This window comes from Candida orthopsilosis, assembly GCF_000315875.1.
Source record: "Candida orthopsilosis Co 90-125, chromosome 4 draft sequence".
NCBI lineage: Eukaryota > Fungi > Ascomycota > Pichiomycetes > Serinales > Debaryomycetaceae > Lodderomyces > Lodderomyces orthopsilosis.
The window spans coordinates 717523-738405 of record NC_018297.1 but is presented as its reverse complement, the minus strand read 5'-3'; the positions used below and the strand labels follow the sequence as shown (position 1 = coordinate 738405).

General features: G+C 40.1%; 10 protein-coding genes and 1 pseudogene across 10 annotated transcripts, besides 1 other annotated feature; 8 read left to right on the top strand and 3 right to left on the bottom strand. All coding sequences in view use genetic code 12, as the record gives it.

Moving 5' to 3' along the window:
* Positions 1 to 173: 173 nt before the first annotated feature.
* CORT_0D03800 (Gar1 H/ACA snoRNP pseudouridylase complex protein) lies at positions 174 to 773 on the bottom strand (the record flags this gene model as incomplete). The annotated part of the gene is made up of 1 exon (XM_003869306.1): positions 174 to 773. The coding sequence occupies one exon, from the start codon at positions 771 to 773 to the stop codon at positions 174 to 176; it is 600 nt and encodes a 199-aa protein (XP_003869355.1).
* A 191-nt stretch (positions 774 to 964) lies between these two features.
* On the top strand, positions 965 to 3884 carry CORT_0D03790 (Cta3 protein; the record flags this gene model as incomplete). The annotated part of the gene is made up of 2 exons (XM_003869305.1): positions 965 to 980; positions 1033 to 3884. 2 exons carry the CDS (start codon positions 965 to 967, stop codon positions 3882 to 3884), a joined length of 2868 nt encoding a protein of 955 aa, XP_003869354.1.
* A 209-nt stretch (positions 3885 to 4093) lies between these two features.
* CORT_0D03780 (hypothetical protein) lies at positions 4094 to 5188 on the top strand (the record flags this gene model as incomplete). The annotated part of the gene is made up of 1 exon (XM_003869304.1): positions 4094 to 5188. One exon carries the CDS (start codon positions 4094 to 4096, stop codon positions 5186 to 5188), a length of 1095 nt encoding a protein of 364 aa, XP_003869353.1.
* A 198-nt stretch (positions 5189 to 5386) lies between these two features.
* Positions 5387 to 10336, top strand: CORT_0D03770 (Pld1 phospholipase D1; the record flags this gene model as incomplete). Its single annotated transcript, XM_003869303.1, has 1 exon — positions 5387 to 10336. The coding sequence occupies one exon, from the start codon at positions 5387 to 5389 to the stop codon at positions 10334 to 10336; it is 4950 nt and encodes a 1649-aa protein (XP_003869352.1).
* A 197-nt stretch (positions 10337 to 10533) lies between these two features.
* Positions 10534 to 11186, top strand: CORT_0D03760 (annotated as a pseudogene).
* Positions 10534 to 11186: a sequence feature (S. cerevisiae homolog SVP26 has role in protein amino acid terminal N-glycosylation, protein retention in Golgi apparatus, fungal-type cell wall organization, ER to Golgi vesicle-mediated transport).
* Positions 11187 to 12704, bottom strand: CORT_0D03750 (hypothetical protein; the record flags this gene model as incomplete). The annotated part of the gene is made up of 1 exon (XM_003869302.1): positions 11187 to 12704. One exon carries the CDS (start codon positions 12702 to 12704, stop codon positions 11187 to 11189), a length of 1518 nt encoding a protein of 505 aa, XP_003869351.1.
* Positions 12705 to 12954: 250 nt separating this feature from the next.
* CORT_0D03740 (hypothetical protein) lies at positions 12955 to 13746 on the top strand (the record flags this gene model as incomplete). The annotated part of the gene is made up of 1 exon (XM_003869301.1): positions 12955 to 13746. The coding sequence occupies one exon, from the start codon at positions 12955 to 12957 to the stop codon at positions 13744 to 13746; it is 792 nt and encodes a 263-aa protein (XP_003869350.1).
* Positions 13747 to 14759: 1013 nt separating this feature from the next.
* On the top strand, positions 14760 to 15920 carry CORT_0D03730 (Jlp1 protein; the record flags this gene model as incomplete). Its single annotated transcript, XM_003869300.1, has 1 exon — positions 14760 to 15920. One exon carries the CDS (start codon positions 14760 to 14762, stop codon positions 15918 to 15920), a length of 1161 nt encoding a protein of 386 aa, XP_003869349.1.
* Positions 15921 to 16714: 794 nt separating this feature from the next.
* Positions 16715 to 17422, top strand: CORT_0D03720 (Zcf3 predicted zinc-finger protein; the record flags this gene model as incomplete). The annotated part of the gene is made up of 1 exon (XM_003869299.1): positions 16715 to 17422. The coding sequence occupies one exon, from the start codon at positions 16715 to 16717 to the stop codon at positions 17420 to 17422; it is 708 nt and encodes a 235-aa protein (XP_003869348.1).
* Positions 17423 to 17902: 480 nt separating this feature from the next.
* Positions 17903 to 18325, top strand: CORT_0D03710 (Mrpl51 protein; the record flags this gene model as incomplete). The annotated part of the gene is made up of 1 exon (XM_003869298.1): positions 17903 to 18325. The coding sequence occupies one exon, from the start codon at positions 17903 to 17905 to the stop codon at positions 18323 to 18325; it is 423 nt and encodes a 140-aa protein (XP_003869347.1).
* A 204-nt stretch (positions 18326 to 18529) lies between these two features.
* Positions 18530 to 20209, bottom strand: CORT_0D03700 (Mup1 methionine permease; the record flags this gene model as incomplete). The annotated part of the gene is made up of 1 exon (XM_003869297.1): positions 18530 to 20209. One exon carries the CDS (start codon positions 20207 to 20209, stop codon positions 18530 to 18532), a length of 1680 nt encoding a protein of 559 aa, XP_003869346.1.
* Positions 20210 to 20883: the final 674 nt, after the last annotated feature.

Here is a 20883-nt window from a genome sequence, read left to right as displayed (position 1 = left end):
TAAAGTGCGTTGAGTCAAATTCTCTTAAATATTCAAATAAGCGCAGCACGACATGTACATTTTATTATAACGCAAAAGTTGTATACATAATGATATCTAATAACGGCATTAATGAGTTACCTGCTATAAAGTATTGCTCCTGAGATGACACTTTAATCAACTATTCTTTATCTTTAAAATCTTCCTCTTCCACCTCTAGATCCGCCGCGGGATCCACCACGACCACCAAAACCTCCCCTACTTCCTCCTCTTGAGCCACCACGACCGCCGAAACCACCTCTTGAGCCACCAAAGCCTCCCCTACTTCCACCTCTAGCTCCACCACGACCACCAAAGCCACCTCTGCTTCCGCCACGGCCACCACGGCCACCAGAACCACCAGCACCAGGTTTTCTCTTTGGTTTAGGTCCTATCGATGGAGGTTTAGGCAAAAATCTTTCCAATGGTAAAAGTTTATCAGGTCCAATGTAAAATTTATCTCCCTCCTTGAACGATTCGGCTTTGACTCCTTCAGACGGTTTTATTGTGAAAAAGACCTCGTTCAACGGTCCTAATATTTCGTCAACTTTTCCAACTTGTGTTTTGTTTTCTAAGTAAATTGGAGCATTGAAGTAGGGTATTTTGACATTGATTGAACGACATACTATATCTCCCTCACATGCTTGCATAAAAGATCCCATTTCCAAAACTGTATCTGGTGGACCTTGTTGGAAGTTTGGTCTTCCGCCAGCACCACCCCGGCCGCCTCTAAAGCCGCCTCTGCCTCTATTCATTGTTTGATTGTAAAGCTAAAGGTTACTGTGAAAGTCTTCTCATCGAAAAGAAAAAACTGAAAAAATAACAAGCTGCTACCATGGTGTATTATGTAAGCGCTTACGTAATTATTACACAACCGACGTCAAAACGAAAATAAACCCGAAACTTTTATTTGTAGTAGCTATTATATCAATAATTGCTACAAAGAATGAGCTCTTCGCATCGTATGTATGCCCTAGTATTGCTAATGGATACCAGTTACTAACTCAATTTCAGCCACACCCACGTTTAAAGTTGGCCTCACGCCAGAGGAAAAGTCGTTGTATACTCAGATCTTCAAATCATTGGATCCTGAAAATACTGGAATTATCACCGGTGAGAAAGCACGTACCACGTTCGAGAAATCTAATTTGCCTCCGGCAATTTTGGGTGAAATATGGCAACTCGCTGATCAGAACAATTTGGGCTTTTTGAATCAGTTTGGCTTTTGCTATGCCATGAGATTGATTGGATACACACAAGCGGGAAATCATCCAGCACCAGGCTTGGCTGACACACCTGGTCCATTGCCGAAATTTGCTGATTTGCAATTGCCTCAGTTGCAGCCTCAATCGACCAGCAACTCGTATTTGTCCAGTCAACCCAACAATACCGTTCCGGGATCTGCCACTCCACAAGAATCAATCAATGCTGTCAGTGCCGCTGACTATCAGAGATTTTCTCAGTTGTTCGCTAAAACGGTAGGATCAGTACAAGGTGAATTGAGCGGAACGCAAGCTAAAGACATTTTCTTGAAGGCAAGGTTGCCTACAGCAACATTGGGTCAGATTTGGAGCTTGGTCGATAGAAACAATTCAGGTGCATTGTATGTGGGTGAGTTTGTAATTGCAATGCACTTGGTGCAAGGGGTCTTGAGTGGTCGTATTAAGCAATTACCGCCATTTCTTTCAGATAATGTTTGGAAGTCGGTAGAGAGAAGTGGTGGACCAATCTCACCACCACCTCCTCAGTCGCCAAATTTGTATCAACAGTCCTCTCGTCAAGCTTCCATTAGTTCTCAACAAACCGCAATTAGACATCCGCTTGCTGATGATTCCAAAGCGGATGCTGGCGGAGATTGGGTGGTGACTCCGGTGATGAAAGCTCAGTATGATTCCATATTCAACAACCTTGACAAAGAGCATGTGGGTCATTTGAACCCAGATCAGGTTGCGTCATTTTTGATGACATCTAAGTTGGATCAACAAGACTTGGCCACTATATGGGATTTGGCTGATATTCAAAACACTGGTCTTTTCACGAAATTGGAATTTTCAATTGCTTTGTTTTTGGTGAACAGAAAAGCTAGTGGTAAGAGTTTGCCCAATGTGATTCCAGACAGTTTAATCTCATCGATAAAGAGTATTGGGTCCAAGCCAGTGCCACCTCCAACGAAAGTGAAATCATCGATGGACGATTTGGTTGATGTTTTTGGTAGTCCATCTCCTCAACCTCAATCACAGCCAGCTGCTCCACCTCAATTACAAGAAAGGGCATCTAGTAGTGATTTATCTCACTCAACAAAGCCTCGTTTGACAAGCTCTTTCAAACCTACTTCAACATTTGGCCAATCGTTGTTGAATCAACAATCACCTAAACAAGAAGAGATAAAGGAACAAGTTCGTGAATCAGCTCCAATTACTACTCAATCTTCTCCTCCACCTCGAAAACAAGTTAAATATGAAGCGTTGCGCAGTGTGCCACCTCCACCGGCCACTAGAGCCACCACAGATAAGCATGTTAACAATGATTTATTGGCCGATCCTGGACACTCGGAACAGTTATCACAAGCAACTTCTGACTTGGCAAACGTATCAAATCAGATCAATTCCCTCAGAACTCAAACAACAAACTTGGATGAAAAGAAATCTAAAGCTGAACAAGAGCTCCAAAAATTGTTGAATGCCAAAGTCGAGTTTGAAAACAAACTCAAGCTTTTGAGAACATCATACGACAATGAGGTTAAGCAAGTCACAGAAGTAGAGGCTAAGTTATCCAAGGCCAAGGAGGAAGCTGAGGCCTTAAGATCTGAGACATCAATCGCCGAGGCAAAACTCCACTCCATATCTACCGAGGTACACGAGAAGCAACTTGCAGTTGAGGAATTGCAAAAAGAGAATATTACTGCTAAAGAAAAATTGAAAACATTGAATGCTGAAACAACTCAACTTGAAGAACAATTAAAACTTATTAATAACGAGGAGTTGAGAGGCCAGGTTGCTGTGAAAAAGTCACAAGCTCAGGTAGTTATCGTTAAAAATGAGGAGTTGAGAAGTCAAATTGCTACAGCGGAGGAAGAGCACAGACAGTTGCAAGAGGAACTCAATCAACAAGAGAGAACCAGATTGGAAGAAGAGGAGAAGCAAAGACAATTACAGGATCAGTTGCAAAAACACACCCCAACAGGGTCTGATGCAGGTGTCGTTGCGGGGGCTGTCGCGGGTGCAGGAGTTGTTGGTGCAGCCGTTGTTGGTGCAGTCAATACCGTTTCTAACCATCTTGGAGCTTCCAAGGACGATGAATCCGTATCCACAATTGAGCAGGAGAAGAATGATAAGGCTGCTACAACAAAGGGTTTGAAAGGGTTGTCAACTGATTCTGGCATTGCTGAAGAAGATAATGAAGACACCCCGGTTACTTCTTCCAATTCTGAAACCAAATACCCTCACAACGTAGCTGGTGGATCGGTTGGTGCACCTGCTCCTTTGTCTGTTAGGGATAATGATAGTGTTGTTGAACAAGAGGGACCTGAGGGCAGTGCCTCTTCCTTTGAGATGGTGGAAGAAAGAGAAGACGAGTTCCCGCCTATTAAAGAGCTAGAGTTGCAGGAGAGTGATTCGGAGGAAGAGGAGTCTCATTTCGATGACGCCGTTGACAATTTCAAACAATCGAACCAACGTGGTAACGAGGAAGCTGCATTTGACGACGATATATTCAATGATCTTCAGCCAGCAACTGAAGATGTGGATGAAAATTTTAATTTAGAACCTGCTCATGTGGATAATGAAGATACAACAGAGTTTGAAAAGTCCGATGATGCAAACAAGGATGAATGGGAACAACTATTTGCTGGATTCGGAAATTCTTAAAATAGTTGTGTAGTTTAGGTTTGTACTTTATGTTATTGTTTTTGTTTTAGCTCTGTTCGTGTAGTTTTGAGTGGTTTAGGTCTGAGGCAGTTGTTGAGATAGGAATGCCCCTACGGTAAACCACCCATATCCACCCAGGTAGTTACATTTGTGTCGTGTCGCGTTTCTGCTGCAACAAATTGTTTCTAGCCAATTGGGGGTTTTGTGTAATGCAATACTTCTTTTATTCAATCGGAGATGCATTTTTGGTGATTTTTCGTTGGGCTGCCTCTCAAATGACCAGATTCACCTCCTGTTGTCGGTATTGCCAAAGGAGATATAAACATGTATCTATAGATTACCTTACCGAATCTATTCCCAAATTTGCTCAAGATTTACCGCGGTATCCGAAAGCAGCGTCTCAAACACTACCGCTGAACCTTTGCAACAACACCAATGAACTACGAAAGAAGATCATCAATCCCAACATCTTGAACGACATTTTTTCGGGCATCCCGACCAATACTGAAGTTGCAAAATCTCAGCGGTTTTTTAACAACGTTAAAATTGAGTTGGAGTGGACATTGGCAGATTATAATGAGATCCCAGATGTCAAGTACGAGATTTTGAAAGCAAAATCAATGGCAACAAGCACGCAATCCACAAAAAGGACTTTTGGAATAAAGCCTGAATTATTGAAACCACTACCGGAGGTGCTTTTAATGGGACGCACCAATGCAGGTAAATCATCCTTGATAAACAACTTGTTGGTTTCCAAGAAGAGTTTGATGAGGCATGAACAGTTGGCATACGTTTCATCGAAAGCTGGATTCACAAAGACGCTAAACTCTTTTAGGCTCTCGAATGAGCTACGATTGGTTGATAGTCCTGGGTATGGAAGGGGGGGTGTTGAAATACAAGGGGAAATGATTCTTGCATACATCAAAAATCGGCGCCAGTTGAAACGAGTATTGCTTTTGATAAGCTCGACTGATGGGTTTGCAGATGAGGATTTACAATTGGTACATTACTTGCATGACAGAGGTATACCTGTGGATATTGTCTTTACCAAAATGGACGAGTTGTTAAAGAAGTTCTGTAAAAAGGACTTGTTCAAGAAGGATAACGCGGAGACTATGATTAAGGAGGCAAATCAGAAGATCGTAGAGCACTATTCCCAGTTGATTGACGAATCAGGACTTGAAAATGCTCGAAACACTCCTAGATTCATGTTCAATAACGCGCAAACCAACAATTTTTTGACAGAGTTCATGGGCATAAAAACGACTAGATATTATTTACTTAGAAGTTGTGATTTGTTATAGGGTGTGTAGTGGAACCAGAGTTTGCCATCTCTTTTCAGTCATGATCGCCGAACATACCCTATTCTTATGTTGTACTCAAGTTTCACTATTTAAGCCTCTCTACAGCAATTGTTCTTACAGTCGAAAAAAATAAATTTCGTTGTTGATATTTTGCTTTCGTTTTGCAACGTTGATATCACAAATCTCTCTAGTCCCATCATGCCCACTTTAGACAGCTCGGGGCATGATCAACCTGAAGCTGTGTCTGATAGTACCCCCGATTTAAATAATTCGGTGCAAAACAATGTACCCACATCGAGAGAACTGCCTGATATTAGACAGTTGTATCGGTCATTATCTGGAGAATCTCAAAACCAAAGCTCAACAAGTGTCAAACGAGCAAGCAACAAGAGTCCATTATACTCTCGGCAAAGTTCATCTCATATAATCTCGAACCCAATATCCTTTTTTAACCGGTGGGGTGAGGATCCACAAGAGTCGAGATACAGTTCAGAAGAAGAGGAAGCAGCGGATAGAGATGATACCGAACAAGAAGGTGCAACTTATGGATCAGAAAATCGCCCAACTAGTCACTGGAGTAACCAACCGGATGAGAGTTACCAGAATGAGCCTACATCACCCCAATCACGGCGTCCTTCCGCTATACAAAACTTTACCAAATTTGTTTCTAGATCGAATCGTGATGGACAGATTGAACCGAAAAGAAAGAGAAAAGACAAACACCAGAGACCGGGATCTCAAATGGGAGAGCAGAATTATTCCTACACAAATACCGATTTGAGAGCACAAAGGCTTATAAATTCATTTATCATCAATGGACCATCGCTAGGCATCATGGCATCCTGCTTGTTTGTGGATGAGGGTGGAATAGCTAGGGCTCCTTTGTTGTTCTCCCTATTAGGCTTCAACATTGTTGACATTTCGTCAAGTGAGTTCACCAAGAACAGAAACTTTCGTATTGACTTGGAGTATGGTGTTGGTGATAAAAGTATGAAATGGAGTATTGAAAGAACAATTACTGACTTGTTCTACTTGCATTCCCGTTGTAAAATTGATAATTGGAAAACTGTTTTTGGCACTAAAACCAAATTGCCAAAGTTTCCCATACCTTCCTTTAAAGACAGAAGAAAAAAGACAAAGGTGTCTGATACTGCGTCGCAGATTAATAGTGTCCTTCATGGGGACGCGGACAATCAATCAATAATGAGTACACAGTCGGGTCTTTCAAGAATGCGACTGCGATTGGGAAGTTTGACGTCGGCTATATCTCGTGAGCATGTACCAAAGGAAAGTAGATCCGACTACGTTTTGAAACTTCGTAGGAAAAATGGAGAATATTTAAAGCAAATGGAAGATTACTTGAAAGAGCTTATTGAGTTTGTTGCCTTGACTCCTTTATCCAATTACGTGTTTATGTTTTTTGAAATCTCACCAATCTCCTCATTATTGAATTATGAGGGTTCTTTTCAAGGAAAGCAAGGCTCTATTCATATTAGCTCTTCAGCAAAATCGCAAGGATGGAGAGTTGGACATTTCAAAGCAAACGATTTGAAAGGCATGTACGATAGACGAACAGAGAAGTGGATGCTCGTTAGAAACAGCTATGTCGTGTACGTTTCAGATATAAACTCAACAACTCCATTGGATGTATTCTTGGTCGACTCAAATTTCAAAATTCACACTAAAAACAATGTGGTAAAAGATGATGATGAAAATGTCGACTTTGACGAAAATGAGGCTGGTAAAAATGTACGTCATCACGCTAAAATCTTTCCCCATTTGAAAATTGTTTTGGAGAACAGGGAAAGAAAATTGGTATTAAATCCCAAATCCTCAAGGGAACATAAAGCATGGTTGGAGTCATTTCGTCAAATGCAACACAACACTGAATGGGGAGTGAGACATCGTTTTGATTCTTTTGCGCCAATTAGACAAAATTGTTTTGCACAATGGTTCGTCGATGGTAGAGATTACTTTTGGGCAGTTTCTGCTGCTATCGAAATGGCAAAGGAAACAATTTACATTCATGACTGGTGGTTATCCCCAGAGCTTTACCTAAGAAGACCTGCATTAGGTAATCAACAATATAGAATTGATAGGTTATTGCAAAGGAAGGCAAGAGAGGGCGTTAAAATCTTTGTCATTGTGTATCGAAATGTTGGTACTACAGTTGCTACAGACTCACTATATACAAAGCACTCTTTGTTGTGGCTCAATGAGGAAAACATTCATGTAATTAGATCTCCCAATCAGCTTTTGCAAAACACATTCTTTTGGGCCCATCATGAAAAGTTGTGTATTGTGGATCTGACATATGCATTTTTAGGAGGGATAGATTTATGCTATGGTAGGTATGATACTGCTGACCATGTTTTAGCAGACGATTCGCCCGAAGATTTCGAACAATTTGGAGCAGATGACTATGCCACAGTTGCTGACTTGGAGAACTTTCAGGTATTTATGGGTAAAGATTACTCCAATCCTAGAGTCAAAGATTTCTTCGACTTGGACAAGCCTTATAAATCCATGTACAACAGGCAAACTACCCCAAGGATGCCTTGGCATGACATACATATGATGACTTATGGAAAAGTTGCAAGGGACTTATCACGTCATTTTGTGCAACGATGGAATTACTTAATCAGACAAAAGAGGCCCAGCAGACTTACTCCTTTATTATTACCACCACCAGATTTCACTGACGAGGAAGCACGCAATGCTGGATATAGTGGTACATGTGAGGTGCAGCTATTAAGGTCATCCGGCAAATGGTCTTTGGGCCTTGAAGAGCATGAGCAAAGTATACAAAATGCGTATTTGAAATTAATAGAGACTTCAGAGCACTTTGTTTACATTGAGAATCAATTTTTTGTTACTTCGTGTTTCATTGATGGTGTGGAAATTAAAAATAGAATTGGAGATGCTTTAGTTGAAAGAATAATCCGTGCACACCAAGAAGGTTCGATCTGGAAGGCAATAATTGTCATCCCTTTGATGCCAGGTTTTGAAGCTCAAGTTGATGAAGCAGAGGGGTCATCTGTTCGAGTGATAATGCAATGTCAATTCATGTCAATATCCCGAGGTGAGACCTCAATTTTTGCTAAGTTGAGAAAAAAAGGCATCAATCCAGATGATTACATTCAATTCTTCTCTTTAAGAAAGTGGGGCAGAATAGGTCCACAACGTACTTTGGTGACAGAACAACTATACATACATGCCAAATGTATGATTGTAGATGATCGATCGGTGATTATAGGAAGTGCTAATATCAATGAAAGATCCATGCGTGGGGTGCGAGATTCTGAAGTAGCAGCAGTTGTCAGGGATACTGAAATGATTTCCACTCGTATGAACGGAGTGCCCTACAAGGCCGCAAGATTTGCTCACACTTTGAGAATGAGATTGATGAGAGAGCACCTAGGAGTCAATATTGATATTTTGGACACAGTCGAAAGGCGCTTCAAAAGGTTTGAAGAATTTGCAAAAACCGAAAAGGGGTTGAAGTTTGCAACCAACAAGTTCCGACATAAGAGCTATCTTATTAATTCAGCTATGGTTGAAATAGCTTCCAGAGATGTGTTGAATGAGAAGGAAGGAACCAGAAGATGGAAAGATCACATCAATATTTCGAACTTGGAGGAAACCGTGGCTGAGGTTAATTATGAGGAGGAAGTTGCTGATGCACCAAAGCCACTAGACTTGCCAACAATGTTCAATTATCGAACAGGTCCAAAAGAAGCCAATATGGGAGTGCGTGACAAGAAAAAGAAGTCCTATGATAACCGTGTGCAGCATAGTGACCAACACAAAGAGGACGTTCGTGGTTATGGTTTAGATAAATACCAGTCAGAATTTGCTAAAAGTGCTCGCTTATCGAGTAGTAAGTTCTTACAAGAGAAATCACTTCAGGTGATGGAGTCGGGCTTGCCAAGGAACAGCTTTTTGCCCCTGTATGAGGATGTGCTCGAGTTTTTGAATTGTGACGATGACTTAGTTGCTGCAAACAATGACGAAGAATCTGAACAACTAATCAACGAACGAAATCAGGAACGATGGATCTTGTTGAAAAAGGTGTCGTATTTACAAAGAGTAGCAGCAAATGAGATGAAGTATATCGCTGCAGAAAACAAAAAACGTGCTAGCGCCGGATTGTCACCATTAAAACCATCAAATGATATGAACGGGACTCTAACGGAGGTTGATGAATCAACCACGGACGAAAAACCAAGTCCTGAAGAAGCAATGCGAAGTGGCTTCCAAGCCGGCTCTCCAGTCTCATGCAGTGACCAAGAGATCAAGGACATCCTTGATACAATATCTTCTCCTGATGCCGAATGTGCCAATTCGTTCATAGATCCTTACGGGTTTGAGGATCCGTTGGAGCCTGAATTTTATGAACTATTGTGGTTCGAAATTGCTAGAAAAAATACTGATATCTTCCGAATGGTGTTTCATTGCCAGCCTGACGATGCTGTAGCTCGATGGTCTGACTATACGAACTTTTCTAAGTTGCAAAGCAAGTTCATGAAGGGTCAAACTGTAGCGAGAGAGCCGGCTTCTACTTCTAAGCCAGAAACGAGTGAACTAAGTGAGGATATTTTACACCTAGGAAATAATAACGAACAAACCACTGATGGTTTGGGAGAGGATATTGGAGTCTTGGGACGAGTACCTCCAGAGAAAAAAGAGATGGTAGATCTAGCTGAGCATGAAAGTAAGAGGCGTCACAAGTTAGCCAGAAAATTTAGCTCCGTACCTGGCATTCTGGATATAAATGGAAAAGAAAAAAATCATAATGATGAGCTTGATGACGATGGAAAGAGTCCTGTAGTGGATGAAAATGAATCTCGCGAAGATGTGGAACAAGATACGACGGAGGAGTCACCAACGCACGGATCGGCAAGAAAAGATAATGGAGCTTCTAAAACTCATGAAAGATATCGCAAGAATAGAGCTACAAATTTTGCAACACGCAGACGAATGTTGTCAGGAGAGTTAATTTATGACAAAGAAACAGCTGAAAAGTTGTTGGGTAACATCAAAGGGCATTTAGTACTATTCCCTGTGCAATGGCTTGATGTCGAGTTGGAAAATGATAATTGGTTCTACAATACTGATAGAATTCCACCAATGGAAATCTACGACTAGCTAGTATACTTAAATTGATATCTTATGTTTCGAGATTTGTAGATTAATCCTTGGTTTGCTATTTCTACTCGTTGAATGAATGTTCATTGTCACTGTTTGGCAATGAACGGGGGAAAAAAAAAAAACAAAGTTTGCACCAAAAGTCAACACCAAATACTCTCCCCAACTAGCCACTTCCCAACGCCAATCATACTACTATGATTTTACAGCTACTTTCATACGCAGGATTGGTAATTGGTTTCCTATTTCTTGTGCTATCAATCGCATCAGGGTTGTACTACATATCGGAGCTAGTTGAAGAACATACTGAACCTACCAAGAGGTTCTTGAAAAAACTCATATATTCCATAATAGTGACATTTGTATTGTTAGTAATATTCGACTCATTCCCAATTAAATTATCAACATTTTCCATCTTCACTTATTATATTTATTTACAAAATTTAAAAAATTTCCATATGTTGAGTTGACAAGTCCAATTTTCCTATTGAGCATTGTTTTGGTAATTGCAAATCACTTTTTATGGTTTAACCATTTCCACAACCCATACATTCCCCCCTTGGAAGTGAGATTGCAACCAGATTATAAAGCTCCGAGGATACCCGACTTTGCTGAAATTTGTTCCTTCTTTGGGTTGTTAATTTGGTTTGTTCCATTTGCATTGTTCGTGAGTTTGAGTGCTCATGATAACTTATTACCTCACCACCAAGTGAATGTGCAAGACGATGGAAAGAAAAAGAAGAATGGATTGGCCAAGGTTGTTGTGGCTAACTTTCGAGAATACATTTACGCCTTTAGCAGACGGTTTGGTTATGAATTGGATCCTAATCACCAATCAATTATCTATTGATTATTTACAACTTTCTAAAAACTTCTTCACTGGCTTTCCAATATCATCAAGACTCAACAAGAACGTGTCGTGGCCGTAATTACTTATATCATTTCCTAATTCAAAGTATTCGATCCGACCAGTTTTGTTTTCTTTATTCTCTCTTAATACATTTGCAATCTCACGTTGTTGCCAAACCGGGAAGAGGATATCTGACTCGACACCGATGACCAACACATCCTTGTTTGCCAATCGCTTTTGCATTCCTCTCTTTAAATCCTCCAATGACTCTTCAACACTAAATTTTGAAGTGGTTCTTTTCTCCTTATATGGCTCTTTAGGAACAACGTCGTACTCCTCGGACACTCCTGAAGCTGATTTATACTCCTGTTCGCTCTTTTGTTTCTCTTCAATAGCTCTCGACCTGGTGTTTTCACCTAAATCAAATAAATCCATTGCTTTGGAAACATACAACCACGAGTTTGCATCGTATTCTAAACAAAACTTCTCTCCTGCATGGTCCAAATACGTCTCCACCAAAAAATCGGGACACAAGGCCGGAGGCCGCGAATCATCAGCTCTTGCTCTACCGAATCTGTATTCCCATTCAGGGCCGGATCTGTATGTTACTGTCGCAATTTCTCTGGCCAATTTCATGCCCACATGAGGGGGAATGCCATTGTAGTAGAATCCTCGATTCCAGTTCGGGTCACTCATTAAAACTTGTCTCTGAGTGTGTCTCAATGCTATGGAGTATGGGTGTGAGCGAGCGCAACCGCTAATACTAATGATCTTGCCTACTTCACTGGGAAACTCCCACGCATAAGCTAAACTCTGCATCCCACCCATTGATGCACCAACCGATGCATATACTTTTGAAACTCCAAATTCGTCACGTACCAACTCCCTTTGGGCTCTCACCATGTCATTAACTGACAAAATCGGGAATCTTGTCGCATATCTTTCATTATTTGCCGGATCTATCGAAGAGGGTCCAGTAGATCCATAACAACCTCCTAGAACATTTGTACACACCACGAAGAATTTGTCCGTATCGATAAACTTTCCCGATCCAATAAAATTTTCCCACCATCCAGGTTTAGTGTTATTGGGTTGTGACTTTGCGTGACTGGAGGCTGAAAGACCTGTGTGAATTAATATCAAGTTCGATTTCTCTTTGTTAAGCTTACCCCATGTCTCGTACGCAATTTCGTACTCAGGTAGATGTCCCCCATAATCAAGGAATATCGGCTTTCTAGACTTGTAAGTTTGGAAACCTGTTCGTACAAATCCATAACTTGGTTCTGGACCCGACTTTAAGCTTGAGGAAGGACCCGACAGATTGAAAACACCCCGCGATAACTCCTCTGTCTTCTTTTCTCGCTTATCCAAGCAGGGGAATGATAACTGTGGGTTGGATGCACTTGAATCCTGAACTCGTGAGGATGAAAATCTTGCTCCTCCTAGTTGTAACTGCTTTGCTGGTTGCAAAACGCAAGACTTGGCTAAAGATTGTAGAGCTCGTCTGGATTTGGACATTGGAGGAAGGTTGTGGATGGATTGTATGTCGCTTTGAAAAATTCGGTAGACTGTATGTTGCTGCCACTTGTTATCTTGCTTACCAATTATCCTTGCTCTTGTGCAATTGAAAATTAGTTTTGTTGATGCGTGGATGCAAATTGCACAAGAAGGCGTGCAACTTCGCAACAAAATTTTTATTTTCAAGGGCCCCGTAAATAACCACTAAGCTTGTGTCGGAGGAGGGGCGGAGTGTTCACCCCTTTGAGACATGTTTACCATACACTTCACCCAATTGCCATGGACCACTGTGCTCTCACTATATCCAATAGTCTATGTCATCTCCATTCCACTCGCGTTGGCATTTAAACGCTACAACTCCTACATTGGCGAGCTTTGGTTCGTTCAATTCCTAGAACTATACATTGTCAGGAAATATATGTTTCATTGGTTCTCGGTGATCTATGTGGCCAATTTGGTCGAGTATGAAAATGGGCGTGTTTCATTTCCATTAAAAGATCCATGGACTGTTGATGCTATTAAAGTTTATCTTTGCAACTTGATTTGGTTGACAATTTTGCTTGAGTGGTGTTTTGGTTCTCCCATATTCGAAAGGATAAGTGTTGCTACTGGTGCATATTGTACCGTTCCAGAAATCTACAGAGAGTACCAATGTGAAAAATCAGGGGGTAGTTGGGTGAATGCGTTTGATTCATCGAGTCATTACACCATGCTTATATCAAACAGCCTTCTTACTTGGCGATTGATTCTACCTCATATTACATCCGTATTACCACTGTACATTCTGAGAGCGAGTGTGATTGTCGAGGGTGATATTGAAGCTGGCCTGGCGCAAAGCTCAATTAGCATTGAGGATGTAACTTCGAGAATTGGGACCAGTTCTAGTATTTTCAAAAAAGTTGCTGTTTTAATTTCACTTTTATTCCTCACCTTATGGTTCATTCTGTTCTGTGTCACTTCGGTATTTTACCATACAATTCCGGAAAAGCTTGTTGGACTAACATGTGGTATGACTATTCCATTATTTCTGCTGTATATTTGATAGTGTACCCATTAAAGAGATATCAACACCTACAAAAGTGCACAGTCGTTGAGTCAGTATGCCGAATCACAATATTAATACTGAAACTACATCACTATGTGTCCAGATTCTTGTTTCGATCTCACATTTGTAGCTGGTAAAGTACGATCTAGCTAGGCAGTATGCATTATTGCGATTGTCAAACATCTGATTGCACGAGGCAAATGAAAACCTGACTCTGGGCTGTATAAAAGAGATTTGTCTAGTGAGCAATAGCCACATATTCAAAATATATAGGGTTGATATGTACTCTCTGGTCTGTTTTATTGTAGTGTGGAATTGAAAAATTTTTCAAAAATACAAATATCATTTCACATGTATTATTCACTTGCGTTCGTAGGAAGCCATTCTATTCTGCGAAAGCTACTATTCGAGCAAGTTTCATTGTAGTTGCCCTGGGCAAAGGCTTAATATCTGTTTCGAATTGCTGATTTGTATTTGTAAGATTTCGTCATAAATTTGAAACTGTGGCGCGCTTCCGGTTTAGGCGCGGGAGGAGAACAAGATCAAAAGTTTCTAGGTCCAACAAAGAATTCGGCCAGAAGTCGGATAACTTGACTTTGTATGTGGCTCTATTCAGCAAGATCTAGAAAGGGGAACATGTAAGATATGTCATATGCATGAATGACAATTATGTATATCTATTAACTTATACATATTGTCTTCTATTTCCGACCCTATTGAGAGTCAGAACAAACTCGGTATTCCGAGCCGCCGACGCTACCAGCTGCAAAGCTTAAAAACAAAACTGTGGCGTCAAGAACATACACACACTAACTGTCTATCTCTATCTATCGGGTACAAAAACCGATAAATTGTGTATTTCGTCATTATCATTCCATATCATGCTTAATTACAATATAACGAGACCCTGGGCATTTTGGAAACATTATATAAACTGAAAAATTTTCCACCAAGATATTCCTAACTTAAACACACAAACACATAGATAAACTTAAACACACATACACACAATGACAACTAGATTTGGTAACTCTGATATCCACTTCAACAAAGAGGTTGATGAAATTGACGAAGATGGTGTTTTGGTGATCAACAGACACAACAGAGCACAAGCCAAATTCCCAGACTTTTTGCCGACTTGGGATCCAAGACAAAAATATCCACCATTGAAATTTGAAAAGTATATTGATCCTGGTTCTAGAGCAGACCCATCTTTCCCAAACTTGTTTCCCAAAGATGGCGATTACAAAGTTACTAGAATTACACCTAAATTTGGTACTGAAGTTGATGGGATTCAATTGTCACAATTGAACGATGCTGCAAAGGATGAATTGGCCTTGTACTTGGCACAAAGAAAAGTTTTGTTATTCAATGACCAAGATTTTGCAGACAAGGGGCCAGGTTTTGCCGTTGGATTTGGGAAATACTTTGGAAATTTGCACATTCACCCAAGTTCAGGTTCACCAAGAGGTCACCCAGAGTTGCACATTACCTACAGAAGACCAGAAAAGGGTGAGTTAGAAAGAGTCTTCCGTGATAGAACTACAAACACGGCCTTCCACAGTGATGTCACTTACGAAATTACTCCAAGTAGATTCACTATCTTCCAAGTGTTGGAGAGTGGTGATGGTGGTGATACCGTTTTCGCTGATACAACCGAGGCTTATAGAAGATTGTCACCAGCTATGAAGGAAAGATTGGAAGGTTTGCATGTGTTGCACACAAGTGAAGACCAAGCTGCTAACTCTACTTACCAAGGTGGTGTTGAAAGAAGAAAAGCTGTATCCAACATTCATCCATTGATTAGAGTTGATCCTGTGACTAAAGAAAAGTCCATCTATGTCAACAGAGCTTTCGGAAGAAGAATTGTTGAATTGAAGAAAGAAGAGAGTGAGTACTTATTGAACTTCCTCTACGACCTCATTGAAAGAAGTCATGATTTACAATTGAGAGTCAATTGGGAAGGAGGAAAGAGAAACAAAGTTGCTTTGTTCCACAACAGTGGAGTTTCACACACTGCAACATTCGATACCGAAGATGGTGAAGTTAGACACGCTTACAGGATTAGTGTGTTGGGCGAACGTCCGATTGGAAAGCTCGAGGACTTGAACAAGGAAGAATACACCACTGGTGACTTGGAGCAAGCTTTGAGAGCCATCAAGCCAACATAGTCTACAGATTTGAGTTTGCATTTGTAGTTGTTACGAAGTTTTATGTTATAGTTCACTTCCCTTGCCAGTGAGACATGTAGTGTTGGTGTATTGGATAGGTTTAAGTACATGCATTTTTCATCTTGTAAAAGTGTTGGGTGTCACAGTTGTAATAGCAAGTCTTTTATTGCAAAAGCATAATTCTCCGGTTCTTTTGCTTTTTGTTTCTGTGTTTCAACTTTTTTTAATAGTCTGGACTGACCACTACTAGCTAGTTTCTAAAGATCGGTGGCACTATACCAAGTTTTGCCTGTTCTCATTAGCAGCTACGTTCTTTTCATGAAATTCCGAAACGCCATGTTCAGTTTTTAATATCTTTATGTGGCATCTGGAACAAAAGTTTTATGTTGCAAAAACGCCTCTCATCGTATAAATCGTAAATGCCAATGAACTGGGAAACAAACTATGTTTTGCAGCTTATGGCGAAATTTTGAGAATTTCTTTTTTATTCAGGTAGCACTTTCTTTGCCACACTTTCGTGGTCAGTTGCCTTTTTTCCTGCTGTGGCACCTAAATATACAACCGCGCATGCTCTTAGTTGCTATTTTCGGAAGAATGGGAAGGTGTTACCTGCTGTTTTTGAAAACAAATTCCATTTTGGGATACTCGCGGTTAAATTTTTAAAATGCCAAATTTGTTAAATTTTGGAGAACTTCTTATTAAGACAATGCCTCTAAACTATAAGGGTATGATTCATACACGGTGAAAATTTTTCTAAATTCCTTTCTTCTTCTTGTAGGTATCATTAGTAAAGTATGGAATATAGCTACAGATCGTATCAGCGCGTTTTGAACATATCAGTCAAACCATCGTCTTTGTCATTATCACCATCAACTAGAAAAACAAAAGCCTCGTCCATAAAGGTCACCAAGCCAAGGAAGGATGACAGTCAAATAAAGAGAAGAACCAAGACCGGTTGCTTTACCTGTCGAAAGAGAAAGAAAAAGTGTGATGAAGATAGAGTAAATGGTAAATGTCAAGCTTGTACTAGAAACTTCTTAGAGTGTTGTTGGCCAGAACCAGCAGCAACTAATCAAGACAGTCGAAAGGAGCTAAAGGCTGGTATTAAATCCCCAACCGTAAAGTCAACCAAATGTGATATTAATTCATTATTATCATCACCAATTAACCAAGAGGCTCCTTTATCTCCTGAAATTACAATGAAATCTATGCCACTGGCAGTGAAGCAAGATGCCAACCCATACCCAAGTCCGATTCAATCCCCAATATCGTATCAACCAGGAAGTCCTAGTCAAGACGTGAGTTTTATGACCTTGCCTCCATTACGTAATATCAATTACAAATTACAAGCTAAGGATAGTAACGTAAGAGGTCTGCGTTTTGAGGATGCTACAGAAAAGGAAAACAGGGATCATGCTGCTGAAAGCAAGGATGTGCCAAATACAAAATTTATCATTACCAGCTTTGATTCTCGAAAGGATTTGTGTGAAATAAAAAATTAGTACAATTGGGTTTATATTTTCGTTCTTTTACTTTGGTGTATTTTTTAGGTTTAAATTAGGATTTTTAACGGATTATTTTTCAAGAGCAGTGTTTTGAGTATTTTAGGTGATTGGGTTGTGAGTAGTTCCGTGGGCTTTGCATTGTCATCTGAACGACAACCTCTTTTCTCTATTGTTAATGCGTTCTTTCATGCGAAAATATATCGAGCTGGATTGCCCAGTGTTTTGTTAATTTGCAGCCCAGGCTAAGGCCATGCCGAATCAGTCCATTTGGTTCTAGCCCTTTTCACAAAGTGTCTTCTCTGGTACCTACCACTGTCATTTAATGTAGAAACTACTTCCCTTCCCTCCCCCATCCGGTGTTAAGGTAAGTACTTCACACACTTCTGATCATTTCGCACGACCTAGAATTTCAAATTAGAAAATTTTTTGTGCAGAAACAATCAACCACTGACATGACATTGAACAAATACATTTACAATGCCGGTCAAAGCTGTCGCAAGGACATCAATAGCGAGAAACGGATTGGGTGCTTACGTATTACCATGCAACAAATTAACGCTACAGTATTGTAATTGGGGAGGGTCATCTCGAGGAATAAGACAAATCTTGACCAATGGACAGTTGAACAAGATAGCATTGCTGAAACCGCAAGTGATGTTTGAGGTGCTCAAAAGACAAGGACATCCAAAGCTTGTTTTCCGTTATAACGATGACAAGGTCACCGAGGTTGATGTAAGAAATATGAAGAATCATGAAATCGTGGAAAAGATTAACGAATACATACAACGATCAGGAAATGACTTGTTCAAGTGTAATCATAAGGTTGTATCCGATAATGATTCGGTCAGAGGAATATGGTCACCTTTGCATGCATCAAAGGGCCACAGGTTTAACATATAGGCAAAAGTCTTGTAAATAGTAATATAATTTTAGTGGACATCGAACTTTGCATCGGCCACTGGCTGTGTCGACTTGTCTGCATATTCTTTCAAAATCCCTCTACAACTTTATTAATACGTTTAAATTCCATAAATTAAGCCTTTAACTTATCTAATATACAAAGAACTGAAAGAGAAAAGATGAGTGTATAACACGTACTTCTCCTCACTTCACCACCTCCACTTCCTCACCTATTTGATCAATTTCATCGGCATCTTTTGAAACCTTGTAAATCTTGTTTCGCCAGAACCCATCGTCACCCAAGATCTCCTTCGCAACGAGACGATATCCACCAAAGTGAGGTAAAATCTTTACCCAAACAATCCAATATGCCAAACCAACACCGAAAACACCCCACGTCACAACAGCATGAATCCAATATGGCAAATCATTATACACTTTTTGACCATTCACTGGTGGAATATATGGAGCAACGATCAAGTATAATGATGCAAGGAAAAAGAAAATGACAACAGGGAGAGAAGCTTTGATTGGTGGGTTCCACTCAGTCAATCCCTTGTACTTCTTGTAGTAGATGTAAATTAAACCAGCGGCAAGAACCGTATTAACAACGTTTAATGGGTATGAAATCAAGTTCAAAATGAAGTTGTATGCATCACCTGGTGGTGGAGCCACTATGGTAACAATACAAACAATCCAATGTTGCATCAACCCAACAAATGGAGTTCCAAATGGTTTCGAAGTAGCGAAAAAGCGTGAAAATGGCAAGGAACCTTCACGTCCCAATTGTTGAATAATTCTACCCTGGGAAAAGATAACTGACATGACATTTGCCCACGCTGAAATGGCAACAAAAGCCGATGCAGCAGTTTCTGCCTTGTCACCAAAAGCATATTTGAAGAAAGAAGCGGCCAAGATTCTTCCGGAAGAAGCAATTTCTGCCTTTGGGACAACGGCAAAGTATGCAATGTTGACGAACATATATATAATACCCAAACCTATGAATGCAGATGGTGCTGCAATTCTCAAAACCCTTTCCGGGTTCTTTATTTCACCCAAGGCATAGTTTGCATTTGAGTATCCAACATACGACCAAATAACATTGTACAAAGCATTGACGATACCAAATCCGGTCGGACTTTCTCCTTCAAATGCATTATGGAAATTACCAGTAGGTTGGAAGTTGTTCGTCTTGATTCCTCCTCCCAAAGCAACCCAACCGGTGACACTAATGAAAAGTACAATAACAATTTTGAAAGTACCCAATACATTGGCCAAAAACAAACCTGCCTTCACGTTAATACCGTTGATCAAGAATGCAAATGTAATAACAGCCAAACCAATACCTCTAGAGTTCCACTGAGTAACCTCTTTGCCAGCAGCATTCAAGATGTATTCGCCGACAACAATTGAGTTACCAGATGCCCATCCGAGGAAGAACACATAGGAAGCGTACATTGCCGTGACTAAGAATTTCGGTCTTGGAAACATGTACTCGAGATAATTTTTCTCACCTCCGTTTCTTGGTAATGCTGTTCCCAATTCCATGTAAACTAATAACCCAGTGAATGCAATGACAGTACCAGCAAACCACATCATTAATGATGTTCCTACTGAACCAGATAAAGCATAAATTGTAGAACCAGTCGAAAACACACCAGCACCCAACATTCTATTAAGCATCAAAAATGATGCTGAAACGATACCAATTTCCTTAACATTTCTATCTGTTTCTAATACATGTGCTCCCTTTTCGGAGCCAGACGTTAGTTGACTATGATTATCAAAACTGTCTATTCCATTACTATTATTTTCAAAACCTTCTTCTGCTTTCTTTTCGGAATTTGAATTACTCAGAAACCTATAAGCGTCTGCAAACCCCATTGTAGTAGTATTGTTTTTCAGGACGACAAGTAATTGTTATGGTAAAGTAAGGAGGGAAATGCAATCTCTTTATAATAAAAGTTTAGAGAAGGGACCTTGTAGCTGCAATTAATTTTTTTTTTCAAGACTCTCTTAGTTTTACCGTTTAAATTTCTTTTTTTTTCTCTTCGCATTAATTTAAAGATCAAAAACTGTGGCTTATTAGTAAGAAGAAACTTTAAATAAACATAGAAAACCATACAGATACGTGAGCGATTAGTATGTAATTGACTAGTAACAAGAAACAAATAGTAAAATGCCAATACTTTCATTTAGACAACCCTTTAGTAGGCCTTTAGTAGGAAATTCAAGGCAATTGAAGAAAGGTTTTCCTTATCAATGAATGCGAAAATTTCATGGCAGAGAGCCACAGATTTCCTTGTGGGAACCACAATAAAGGAGGGGTCATTAATTATAGTAGAAGTTTCATATTTGATTTACGTAATGAATAGTACTTGCTCATCTAGTTTGGCCTTAGAATCGCCGAAACGTGCATAGCCGGAGACCCAAATATCTCCCATCGCAGGGGTCTCGACCGGAAAAACTTTGAAAATATTGCAAGGCAAAAGGCCCTTCTGTTTCAAAATTGGTCACGTGAATTTGCACTAAAAAGGCATTTTTGCAGCCCAATTTCC